General features: G+C 42.5%; 1 protein-coding gene across 4 annotated transcripts in view; it reads right to left on the bottom strand.

Annotated features, from left to right (window-relative positions):
* Positions 1-13,755, bottom strand: part of atp8b4 (ATPase phospholipid transporting 8B4) — a 258,238-nt gene that overhangs the window by 159,294 nt on the left and 85,189 nt on the right. For 3 of the 4 annotated variants that reach the window (XM_051920878.1, XM_028822519.2, XM_051920876.1), the window contains one exon: positions 8,756-8,823. The exons of the other annotated variant lie outside the window; for it this stretch is intronic. In XM_051920878.1, coding sequence (XP_051776838.1) covers positions 8,756-8,801 — 46 coding nt within the window. In that variant the 5' untranslated portion in view covers positions 8,802-8,823. The remainder of the gene's footprint in view (positions 1-8,755; positions 8,824-13,755) is intronic. 4 annotated transcript variants of the gene reach the window in all.

Consider the following 13,755-nt stretch of genomic DNA (forward strand, 5'->3'; position numbering starts at 1 on the left):
TTTAAAAGTCATCCTATTGCAATATCATGAAAATTCATATATTTAGGAAAACCCATTCAACGACTGACACTTTACACTTTACCGGGCCAAGCTTCTTAATCCCACCTCTTTGGGGAAGCTGGTCTCCGCGTCTCAGTACCCGAATGGATTTTTCGTGACTCATGTTTTAGGTGTTACCTCATTTACCGAAATCCGATTGGATCAGCCGCACAATATTTTATAGGTCCTGCCCTGTCTGTCTTGTGTGACGCGTCAGGCGGATTTTGAAGCATCTGCTGGAGGCCGGTGACTCTGCCACTCATTCTGCCCTTCCCTGTACTTCTGCCTTGTCCGTAATATGCGTTTAATTTTCTGTCACAACAGTGGGCAATCAGCAGAGTCTCCCCAAGAAGTGATGTAATGTGTGACGTACAGCTGATAATTGTGGCTGTGGCGTCTCTCCAGCAAGTACTGTGCAGTTCCACAGCAAGTATTTTAATCTGTGCTGGCGTGCAGCTGATTATTGTATGTGTGGCGTCTCCCCAGCAACAGATTTTATGTGCGCGGCCGCGAGTACCCAATCAGCACTCTCCCCAGCAATGATGTCCTTTGTTAAAGAGTGTCCAACGCATGCGCACTTCAACAGAAGACACACACATACGGACACATGGACACACACAGGGATTTTATTAAAGAGGATTATTTTATTGTAGAATCAACTCTCAGCAGTGGCCAGCTGGGCGGCCATGCGGCTCATAAGTACGGACGCCGTTCTCATTCCCTACAACCTTCGCCGTCACTTCCCTTACCTCTTCATATCTTAAATCATTCTTGAGGCAGATTGAAGACTTAAGTGCCAGTTTAAGTGAAAAATTAAAGCAAACGTACGAAGTAATTGCAACAGAAACACTGACTTAATCAGTTTTAAAGCGAAAAGATGCCGACGGAAGAAGAGAAGAAGCGGGCCGCTAGGGTGGAGAAAAGAAGAGCCGCTCAGGAAGCAGCAAGTGCATCAACCTCTGAGCAAACGAATGGTAAACGTACAGAGAAAGAAAGAGGATGAAAACTAGGAACTCTCAAGTCAAGTGGATTCACAGCACGTTATCATGTAGTGCGCCGTTACTGGTTAATTATAATTATATTATATTATATTATATTATATTATATTATATTATATTATATTATATTATATTATATTATATTATATTATATTATATCTTTATATATAATATGCTACTGCGGCTGTCCGTTTGTCTATCCAGGATTTTAAATCACCTGTCGCTCGCAAACAGTTTGACCTATTGACCTGAAATTTGGTACACACATACTATGTGACATCTACTATCTGCTTTTGCAGTGATGATTGACCTCCAAGTTTATTCCTCTTTTAATTTTATTTTATTGTAGAATCAACTCTCGGCAGCGCGCAGCAGGGCAGCCGTGTGGCGCATGCGTACGTGCATCATTATCATTTCCTACCACCTTCACCGTCACTTCCCTTACCTCTTCATATTTTTAATCATTCTTGAGACAGATTGAAGACTTAAGTGCCAGTTTAAGTGAAAAATTAAGGAAAACGTACTAAGTAATTGCAACACAAAAACTGACTTAATCAGTTTTAATGCGAAAAGATGCCGACGAAAGATGAGAAGAAGCGGGCCGCTAGGGTGGAAAAAAGAAGAGCCGCTCAGGAAGCAGCAAGCACATCAACCTCTGAGCAAACGAAGGATAAACGTAGAGAGAAAGAAAGAGGATGAAAACTAGGAATGATCACATCAAGTATAATCACGGCACGTTATCATACAGTACGCCGTTACTCGTTATATTATATTAGCCGTGTAAACAAATGCTGTTATAAGCCTGGGCTCCTAGAAACCATGGATTCTTACACTTCAATTAATCGAGCGCATCGTTTGTGCATTAGTGGTTAAGTGGTTAAGGTTCTCTTTCCTCGGCGGTTTTGTTTTGCCAACGTGCTCACCTCTGTTGTCTATCAGCAGCTAAGCAAGCTTCTGTCTCCTCGGAGGTTTCATTTTAGATAGATAGATAGATAGATAGATAGATAGATAGATAGATAGATAGATAGATAGATAGATAGATAGATAGATAGATAGATAGATAGATAGATAGATAGATAGATAGATAGATAGATAGATAGATAGATAGATAGATACTTTATTAATCCCAATGGGAAATTCACATTCTCCAGCAGCAGCATACTGATACAATAAATAATATTAAATTAAAGAATGATAATAATGCAGGTGAAAAACAGACAATAACTTTGTATAATGTTAAATGTTAACGTTTACACCCCCGGGTGGGATTGAAGAGTCGCATAGTATGGTGGAGGAACGATCTCCTCAATCTGTCAGTGGAGCAGGACAGTGACAGCAGTCTGTCGCTGAAGCTGCTCTTCTGTCTGGAGATGATACTGTTTAGTGGATGCAGTGGATTCTCCATAATTGATAGGAGCCTGCTGAGCGCCCTTTGCTCTGCCACAGATGTTAAACTGTCCAGCTCCATGCCAACAACAGAGCCTGCCTTCCTCACCAGTTTGTCCAGGTGTGAGGCGTCTTTCCTCTTAATGCTGCCTCCCCAGCACACCACCGCGTAGAAGAGGGCGCTCGCCACAACTGTTTGATAGAACATCTGCAGCATCTTACTGCAGATGTTGAAGGACGCCAGCCTTCTAAGGAAGTATAGCCAGCTCTGTCCTTTCTTGCACAGCGCATCATTTTGCCGATGTGCTCACCTCGCTTGTGTATTAGTGGCTAAGTGCAGTTTCTCTCTTTTCTCGAAGGTTTCACTTTGGTCTGCCGAACAGACAAACACACACACTTCCACGCATAGACATTTATATATTATATTATATTATATTATATTATATTATATTATATTATATTATATTATATTACATTAGATTAGATTAGATTAGATTAGAGTAGATTAGATTAGCCAATGTACCCAGTGTTGCCAAGGTGTATTTGTAGAATGGGTTAAAGAATGAAAGCAAAGGTTTATGTGTTTTTTGAAATAGTGACCCAGTTGTTATTGCTAGCCATCCAATCTGTTAATTTCATTGCCTCTCTACCAACATCTCTTCTCTCATGAGTCGAGAATTTGTTCTTCTTGGGTCAGATTGGATTCCAGAATTGCCAAAACTCCTTGCTGGGTTGTAATTATGAACGCTGTCATGTCTGACTTATCGTCTTAGTTCAAGGTGGACAGTGCACAGTGAAGAAAAGACGACAAAGTAGGAGTTAAACAACAGCCTCCTAATTCTCCTTTGTGTGGTGCTGCACATCCACTCTCGCTCAAGCCTAACACAACACCCTTGCTTGTTAGTTTACAATAATCCTTTTTATATTACAGCAGAGAGAAGTAACATACAGTGGGGCCCGGGTAAGTAATGTTAAGCTCATGCTAATATAGCTTCACTCTGTTCACATGCTCTGAGCCAGCAGGTGGCACGAGTGTGCAAAAAGGAAGAAACATTGGTTTCCAAAGTAGTCGTCCTTGTCCGTATGGTCCTAGAGAGTAATTTGGTCCAGATCTGCTTTACCTGGTCGAGAGGACCTAATGGATGGCCAGGACGGTGGTTGTTCCCTTTACCAGGCCAGAATGCCAGTATAGCAGGAGGCAGTGTGTTCCTCCAGTAAACTGGCTGGCAGCATCTCTCTGACATAGCTTCCATATAGACAGCCACAGGGATGCATGGGAGTTGTAGTTCTGTAAGTCAGCCCTGTTGTAGTCTACAGGTGCCACTGCAGGGAGAAATTGGGAGGAAGTACCCCTATCGGCTGGAGGTTCCATCTGACCCTGAAGTTCTTTCGGGGTCAAGCTTGAAAAGGAGCCCTCCGCTTCACCCTGTTGAGTCAGAGTCAGCAGCAGAGATGATTCAACACTCATCTGGAGTGGAAGCAGAGAAAGAGAAAGGTTTATTATTTGTGAAGACTATTGTGTCAGAAGCTGGTTAAAATGCATAAGAGTTAAATAAAGATTTTATTTGAACCCAGGACTTGTGTTTGTGTAGCTGTGGTCTGGGATTGGGGCCTGTGATGCCCCCTAGTGTCCATAGTGTTATGTGTCTGTCCATTCACTGTCTCTATTTTGCAAAAGGGTTATGAGGAGTTCAGACCTGGTGAACAATGCATGAACAAACCCTTTATGAGATGCCAGTCTACCAGTTGTCACACTCATGAAAATGGTATAGTCACTAATTAATCCAGTATGTGCATCTGTGGAATATGGTCAAAAATGTGAGGTACCCAACAAAATCCACACAAGAACACCACCCAGAGAGTGCCCTGTCTGGGAAGTGAGCCCAGGACCTTGGAGTTGTAAAGCAGCAGTGTGAATTTCCCCAATAGCCACAAAAACTGCATGGCCTAAAATTCCTAAAAGAGCCCTCCACATCATCTGGAGCTGGATAACCAAAGAGAACACTTAACACCAAACCAAGAAAATGTCAAATTATTGGAAGCCAGCTTGATCTCCGATTTTATTCAGGACAAATCTAGCCTCTCTCTGTGTGTGCCTCAGCTTAACTGACAACTGCAAATAAGCTTAGAAAGGTGGCAGGAGAATTCAATTCGCCCTTCATCCATCACAAACGAATGAATAAAAGAAAGGCCGGCGTCCTCTGCAAAGTGCGTCGGCCTCTGGTCAGTCGTACAAAAAGACCCCTTTGGCTACTCCATCTTTTTTTGACAACCACACACACACACAAAAAAAGAAGCAAGTCAGTCGTACCTGTGGGTCGCACCTTGGCTTCCATTCCAAATGCTATTTGAGTATGAGAGAAGTAGAGCATGGGTAATGCCAAAAAAATACATTAATAAACAACAGGCAGGGTCTGATGAAGATTCCAGCTGACTTTATCATTTAAAATAAAAAAAGCCAATCAGAATGAGTTTCTTTTTGCAACACCTTTAGCTCTGATGCTTTAGAAGCTACAGCCTTAGAGAGGTCTGCAGAGAAACAGCACACTGATGGTAAAGTGATACCCGTGTCTCCTAGCGAGAAAGAGGTGCACACAGAACAATGATTTTGGCAGTGAAGACGGCACATGGCACTTATCTCCAGCCAGCAGCACCTTTTAAAGAAAAAGGGAGGCAGTGGGGGGTGGAGGTGGGCCGCTCAATAGCAAAGTGCCTGTCTGCGATTATTTACATGGCCATTGAGAAAGATTACATTACAGAGGCCAATGTGGCTGTGTGTGTGTGCGTGTGTGTGCGTGTGTGTGTGGGTGTGGGTGTACACTCCACAAGGACATTCAGATTCTAAATAATCCAGAAAACAACAAGCTATGGGCAAGAGGTTTCTAAGCAACAAGCCTGTTGTTGTTTTTTTAGCCCACCAGTCTTTATTTTTCTAATTGGTGTATAGATTCCCCATTTCCTTTACTGGGCATCCTTTAACTTTACCCAATTTTAAAAGTTTTAAACAGCAATGACTCTAATAAGGGCTTCCATTGTAAGGGGGAAAAAAAATAAGGGTAAGCAGAAAACTCAAGGAGTCAAAGAAACGTTGGGGTACCACCCTAGCAACCCCTTTTAATTGTAACAACAAAAAAAAAGACAACCAACAAATGTTTTAGACAAAAAAGGAATATTGTAAGGTTTTTGAGCTTGTGTAGGCATTCAGCAGCTCTGTCCTTCTCTAGTGCCACAGCGGTATCTAACACCTCCTCCTGGAAAATGGGCTGGCTTTATAGGGCGGAGACTGGAAGAGGCGGGGTTTTCTCTGAATGGTAGGGCGGAGTTTTCCCTGGGTGGTGGGGCGGAGTCTGGGTGGTGGGGCGGAGTCAGTAGGCCATCATGGCTGTTTTGATTCTTGGCTTGGGAGGATGAAGGAGAATGCAATGTTAGCACCAGTGCCCCCTCTCTTCCCAGAGTGTCAATGCTTACCTCACTAGAGCCATAAACCAGGTGCCATAAAATGAAAGTAAAACAGAGACGCAGCTTTTCATACAATCTGGATTGTCCTAGAGGTCTGAAAGCAGACGAAGATCAACAACGCATTCAATGTGAGTGTGTCAATCTCAGGCCGCCCATCATCTGATTTCTAGACAGTGTGGCGGATGACCAGGGCCCTTCTGAAATGGAAGGACTGGGGGAGAGAGCATGCTCAGTACATTATAGCGGGCAGCCCCCCCCCCCCGGGGTTGCTGTGGCACCACAGGGCATCATGGGAGTTGGAGTTTGGTACAGCCCTGTTGGGTCCCGTGGGTGCCATTAGGAGGGTGCTGCAGGGTCCCTAGAGGACTCCAATCTTACCTGGAAGTGCTTTTGGGCAAATCCTTCAGGACACTAGAAGCACTCCCAATGATTACATAAAAGGAGCCAGAGTCGGGTGGACATGGACTATGCTTGCTGGAGAAGGAGTAAAGGTAAAAGAAGCGTAGAGAGAGAGAGAGAAAAGAAGGAAAGATAAAGTGTCACTGTGCTCCATCTGGTGAGAAACTGTTTGGGAAGAGTTTCCCATGAAAATTATATAAAACCTGTTGTACTGAACTTGTGTCCTGTATCTGTCTGTGCAGAGTTTGGGGAGATGAGCACCCCCTGCAGGCCACAATAGCCTTCTTATTCCCTCTAGCCAGGTCATCCTCTTATCACTGAGGTTCTAAAGCTTGTCTCTCATTCCCCCAAACTTTCTTTCTTAGAGGGAAAGAAGGCTCTTAAACTCATTCTCTCCCTTCCAGGCTTTCATCCTTGGGAAGGGCTCATAAAATCGACAGTTTCATTGTCCCCAATATACAGAGCTCATACAACTTCATCCACACTTTTGACATCACAGATAGAATATCAAAGCGTACTCCGTGTTCAAGAACGGCGCTTCAAAACCATGTCAGAAGTGTTAGCTTCTATTCAGGGATGTCACTTCAAAGCCACGTCAGAAGCATCAACTTCGTCCCCTCCACAACCTCATCACAAATTTCACACTGTGGATTTCCTAAAGATGCTGAGGGGGAAGAGGCTAAGTAAACATTAAAGAAATACAGTTGTTCTTAGCAGTAAAACATACCTTAGAATATATCCAGTTTCCCTTAAGAAATTATAACTGAGATACAACTATAGCATTGTTAGATGTTACTGCTAGATATGCAGTCCATTTGTGCAGTCCTTAACTAGTTCAATTCTCATTTGCATATTTAAATTTCTGCACATTTTTATTCTCCGTTACATCATGTCAATGGACTCGCACACTCCAAAGTTTCCAAACTATGTTCTGGGATACCTAAAACATGTAAATCAATTAAAACCCATCTATCCATCCATTATCCAACCCGCTATATCCTAACTACAGGGTCACGGGGGTCTGCTGGAGCCAAACCCAACCAACACAGGGCGCAAGGCAGGAAACAAACCCCGGGCAGGGCACCAGCCCACTGCAGATCAATTAAAACCTCAAAGTCCAAATGTTTGACCCTATCACAATACCTTTCTCTCTCCTAGGACTGTGGCCTTGCAATGGTTGTGAGTCTTGTGTGTCTCAGTGGTCCATAGAACTATGTTTTCTGGAAACGTTTCCTCCAGTTATGGGCTTTATTGGTAAAATGAAATTAGGGATGGGCCTAGACAAAGAACATCTCATAATTCAACCTTCATGAATGTTTTCATGAACCTCTACTGACACAGAAACACTCTTGAGTTGAGTTAACCAGACATCTCGATTCCCAACAGCCCTTCTTGGGTATTTTCCATATGCTTTTAGACCAGTTCAAAGATATAAGCCCTCCAGCCTCTCCCCTCCTGGGTCTTCTCCACTTCACATGGGATGCGTTCAGAGTTCGTAGATATCTAAAGTAACTCAACGGGCTTCTGTCAATGTGGAGAAGCCGCTGAGGTCCTCCCATATTGCTGAGCTCTGCACCTTACCATGGAGAGGGAGCTCAGCAATACTGACGGGGCCATCGTTCCGGACACTTGTACTTGTGGTCTGATTCTTTGAGTCTCTGTCCATAGCTTGTGACCACAGGTGACGTTATGGATGTACACAGTCCAATAAATTCAACATTGTGTCTAATGATCTAATGACCTCTCTTAACTCTAACTTCCCCAGCACAGTTTCTTATAATGGGTGAAAAACTGCAGCTGCATCAGTTAATTGCTCGATCTAACAAACACCTCTTCTCTCACTCCATAACAAGACCCCTGAGGTATTTGAACTCCTTCATCTGGGGCTACAATCAGTCCAGCAGGGGTTAGATTTAGGTCATAATTATGAGGCAAGAAAATAAGAAATTTGACAAATGAGAGGAGACCATTCAGTCCATCAAGCTTGTTTGTTTATCTAATAGCTCAGCTGTCCCAAATTCTCATCCACATACTTAAAGGTTGTCCAGGTTTCTGTTTCGACTTCATGTTTCGGTAGTTTGTTCCAGGTTCCCCACAACTCTTTGCGTAAAGAACAACTACAACAATTTACTTCTTGTATAGCCTAAAATCACACAAGGAAAACCTCAATGGGCTTCAGCAGGCCCACTTTTTTGACAGACCCCCAGCCTTGACTCCCTAAGAAAAGCAAAGAAGTACTTCCCGACTTTAGCCCTAAACGGACTTCCCAAAGCACAGCAGCACATTTACTGGATAACTGAGCAAATCAGCCTGACTATAAAGCCAGCACTCCTGGAATTCACCCTGCAGCTTGAGAACTGTGGCCTCAAGGCAGGCGGATTATTTGAGAATGACCATATCACCATTCTTCATTTTTTTTTTTGAATGGCATTTTCAAAATCAATTTTGTCTTGTTAAGTAAAAGGGTGACTTACCGATGACAGTATTATTGTCACAAAGCTTCATAGCATCAAGTGTCATCCAATTAGGCCTGAGGGCTGGCCTGCAAACAAGAGGAGTGAGAGCATCAGGCAGCTGGCTTAAATACAATTTTGACAAACAAAAATTATAGGTGAACAAACTTCTCAGGTTCCTAGGACTTTCCCTGCCATGCTTGATCTCTTTCACTCCTACTCCTGTGTTGGAGTTTTAGCCTCCTCCTGATCACAAGTGCATGTCTTACCCCTTGGAAGTTTTCACATTTCAGTGTTATACAAAATTGAAATGGATTACAGTGGATATATTTCAGAGTTTTTGACATCGATCAACCGACTCTTTCATGTCAAGGTGAAAACAGTGCCCTCGTGTCCAAGTCAGGTCAAGTCAAGTCAAGTAGCATTATTGTAATACCATCCATACACAGTACTGCTGTGTATGGTGAAACAGTATTTATCAAGTATCGCAGAATTACTCCTAGGAATTGACTAGGATATGAATCTGTCTTATCCCAGTGTAGGACATGAGAGGTAGTTATGAAGTGTCCTCCACCACCTCTCAGCTAGGAGTAAGAGGTGTGGAAGAAATAATATTCAATTTGGAGATATATATCAAAGAAAGAAATGTTGTCCTCAGCTAGGTCTTTTTAGAGTCAGGAACCAGGCAGGAGGAAGCTTCTCCATTGCATCTTATATTACTCTACAGCAAATGCTGAAGAGCGAGCATTCATCACAGCAGTTTGTAACAGAATGGTCAAAAAGATAAGGGCAGAGGTCAGTTTTATAAACATGTGAATCTGCATTTCAGTGCTGATTAATGCATACTCACACTCTGATTGGTTCGTTGGCTTACTCCCAAATAACTTATCCAAATAAAAGTCTAGAACACTAGACTCTTGTTTTTCTCAAATCTCAGAGGTTCAGCTATTATCCTTGAAATCTCTGTGCATGTGACAACTGTCCAGTCTTGGTTTTTACAGGACATCTGCTGATCTCTTAGTCATCTTCTGGTACATTTTGTGTGTTACATCAACCATTCTCCTAGTACATTCTTGTCTTTTATTTACTTAATCATTTCAGTAGTCTCTTCATGACATTGCTAAAGCAAATCTCTCTATTTTAATAAAAAAATCATGTGACGAGGCAAGATTTTTTGGAAGATTTTTTTCAAATCGCATGAGGTGAGACTTTGGCAATGAGATTTTTTCAAGTCATGCTCTCCTCTCGACCATATTCAACCAAACACACAGTAATCTCACCTCTCATTCATGTGAATGCTTTTGACAGACACATTTTCTCCTCTCTTTTCTGAAGAAGACATATTATGTCCTAATCTTATTGAGGAATTTCATCACGAAGGGTTATCAACAGAACAATGAGTACACGTGCAATCCTAGCACCGAGAAACGATGAAGTCAAACAAATTTATGCCAAAAATGTCGATCGGTTATATTGTAAATGCGTATCAATAGACTCTGCTGAAACAGTTGGTGGTGATGTGCGGAAGATGAAAACATCAACTTACAATATCCTGTAGAATATCTACAACTGTTAACACCTTCTGGTCTTCCACCGGCCGAATTACTGTAGAAGGAAAGATGTATCCAAGAAAGGTAATGTAGTACATCTTCAGGGGATAACATTACACAACAAAGGAGATCTTGATATGCCATTCCTATTAAAACGTTAACAGTTTCCTGTTACAATAGCTTTTGCAAAGACAATTAACAAATCTCAGAGCCAAACATTCGAAAAAGTCATTTTATTTAATGGAGAGAAAGAAACGAAATTCAATCACGGGCAGTTTATACATTACGATAAAAGTCCAAACACAGTGACAAAAATTTAATTCAAAAAATTGTTTTTACTGAGGTTTTACAGTAAAAGTGTAAGTTTAAAAAGAATTTGTGTGTTTTTCCCATGAAAATTCCTATGAAATTCCCATGAAAATAAAAACCTTTTTAAATTGTACAACCGCATCCCCACATGCGAGCGACAGAACCGCAAAGAGGCTAGAGCATAGCACCGGCCCAGGGGTTGACGAGCAAAGCGAGCAGTGGGCTTGTGTACTGCAAACCCGGGCGTCTACACCATTGCCCAGGTAACGCTCAGGCTTGATGCTTACAGAAGACCCACCTAAAACCATTGCCAGAGTGACACTCGGGACTAACACTTTTTGCACTGTTTTTACAGCTCGAGTGATGTTCAGTTCCAATGCTAAGGAGGCTAATGGTGAGGACTAGTGCCCTGTTCTTTTGAATGTTCCTTCCTTGCTCGATACGCTTCCTGGGATAGGCTCCAGTACCATCTGTGACTCTGTTCAGGAATAAGCAGATTAGAAACATACATACCAAAGAACCTGCATCAATTAATTTATATTGTGAGAAAGGTTGGACACCGCGGGGCTAGGGCTTTACTGAATTACTTTATCATTTGCGAAAGGAAAGGTGTGTGGAGGTACATAAAAGATCAAACACTTTGATCCGAGTCATTCATCATCAGGACAAGATATGTCCTGGTAACTCCATGTGTGAATTTTAACATAAATATGAAGAAAAAGAAAAAACAAACGACAGAAGGGTGACATCAGAGATCAAGAGACACATGATCATCTGATTTGGAAAACGTAACTATGAATGACACCAATCACTAAACCAAAATCCGGTCAGGACAACATTCACCCCTTGACACTTCTGATTTTCAGTAAGCTTTTCTAAGACTGTTTAAATCTGGACTTTGCTATCTATTTTGTTTTCTATTATATTTCCGTCTATTCAGTATTGTTATATGTTATTAAATACCATGTTGCTTTTTATCTTTTGTATACTTTGTCTTTTATCTAGAGTGATTTAAATAATAGAAGGGTACCAAGTGTGAGTTAGAAGACTACCGTCGTATTCACAGGATTTATCGAGGCTACTTAGGTCGCTCCTCAATAATTTCAACAACTATGCGACATGCAACACTGAAAGATGGCAGGGATTATTGGAGGCGTGAAGGAGACTTCAGAAACCGCACTAGGATAGTCATGACTAGTTTCAGAAACTCTTCTGTGGATCATTCATTGTATAAATAAATAAACGCACTTGTTAACGGGCTGAAATGCCAGCCTCAGCCTTTCTGTCGTCACAATGCAGTTTGCATCAATGACCACCTGTGTGTTCATACCGTCATATTGCTTGTGATTGTATGTGTGCTCATTCACACTTGGGGCAATGATCTTCATGTACGTGCCATCAACCACACCAATAGTGTCAGTGAACCAGCGATTTGCATGAATGTGGCTTGCTTTAACATTACTTCACATGAATTGGTGGCAAAATGAATAAATCTGCGGATCACCTCAGACGTCCAAAGTTTGGTGCAAAATCCGAGAAATGGTTGGTTGTGATATTCTCAAATCATTGCAATTGCAAAGCTGTGGTGAAAAAAGTAACATTTCCAACATTTTCATTCTGGCTAAAAGTGCATGGCTTCTCCACGTAGATGAAGTGATCCTGTGATGTAAAAGGTTTGTTATAAATATCATTCCATTTCTGTCAGATCAAGATCTTTGGATGAGTTCATTGTTTTACAGTAAGATCTGCTCGAGAAGTAGGCCTCAGACCACCAGAGGTCAGTCCCAGTGATGCCAAACTCAGAGATTGTTGTTGACCATATCGGAGACAGAGGCGTGTTCTTAGCTCTTGCTTGACTTTAACATGTTGACATCTTGGTGGAATGGCCCTTCTTGAAGCCTGACTTGCTGGAAGACTTTGGCATAGATCAGACACAGACTCAGATGGGTTTCTCTCCTACCAAAAAAAATTACCGGCATTTGTACTTGTGGGCTGAAGAACACTAACACTGCAGAACTGAATAGATGATGAAGTCCAAGGATGACCACCAGGAGAAGGAGACCCTAGCCGTCAGCTGTCCACAATGCAGGCTTGCTGGTAGTGGAGCTCCAGAGTGGACATGTGGACATGTCATTGTGATGAAAGGTCCATGGCGAAGTGCGATTATAAATAAATAATCACAACCCGGTGTAGCCAACATTTAAAGTATGTCAGTATGATTTGTATTCTGTTTAGAATCCCAGTCTTACCTTCCCAGGGAAGGATATAAGATAGATCTTTGTGTATATTGTTGGGTTAGTAATGGCTGCAATCTCTAATGAACCTCTTCCGAGGGTGCGTGCACCCCCTGCTGGATACACCCGGGAAATGTACGCTCCAATCGTGAGCGGGTGTGGGCTCTTCGAACAAAGGATGGTTGGGGGGGTGCCTGGCTGATCTCGCATACATCTGTGAATGGGAGCGTCAGTCCAGTGTCTCATTCTTACCATGCATGTGCCCAAAGGGGCAAGCCAATCTAAAAGGAGCTTGCAAGGCAGAGAGAAGGAAGAGAAACGACAAAGAAAGAAAGGAGAAGGAAAGACGGGGGATTAAAATGGGAGAACGAGAGAACGAACAAGAGGGAAGATTGAGAAAGCCCGGGGTAGAGGACCGGAGGCAGGTGGTCAGGGAGGAGCCCGGGTAGGAGAGACCTGATATGCCGTGTCTCCTGTAGACGATGAGGGATGTGTGTGCACCCCAGGGACCCAAGCCAGGAATTGACTGAGGACGTCACCTGTTGTGAGTAATAAGCTGAGGAGACATCGGTTTTAAAAGGAAACACTGGGACTGGTGGGATTTTAAAAAACTGTCTCTGGATAGGGACCTTTGAATCTCAATTTTATGGAATATTGATTGGAATGATTTTAACCTCCATGATCACTTAATTTTATGAATTATTTCTTTATATACTGGACTTTTTTATTTTGAACACCGTTTTTGTGATGATTTTAATAAAAGCACTTATCACGTTTTGTGCACCTACCCCTTGCTTCATTTGTGTGTCCTCATTTGCCCGGCTCATCTCGGATCCTGGCTCTCAGCGTTTTCAGGTTCAGGATGTTCCCAATAACTACATGGGAGTGTGGAGAATACCCGGAGCGAAGGTGTGGATATCTCCTTGGA

This window comes from Erpetoichthys calabaricus, chromosome 17, assembly GCF_900747795.2.
Source record: "Erpetoichthys calabaricus chromosome 17, fErpCal1.3, whole genome shotgun sequence".
Taxonomy (NCBI): Eukaryota; Metazoa; Chordata; class Cladistia; order Polypteriformes; family Polypteridae; genus Erpetoichthys; species Erpetoichthys calabaricus.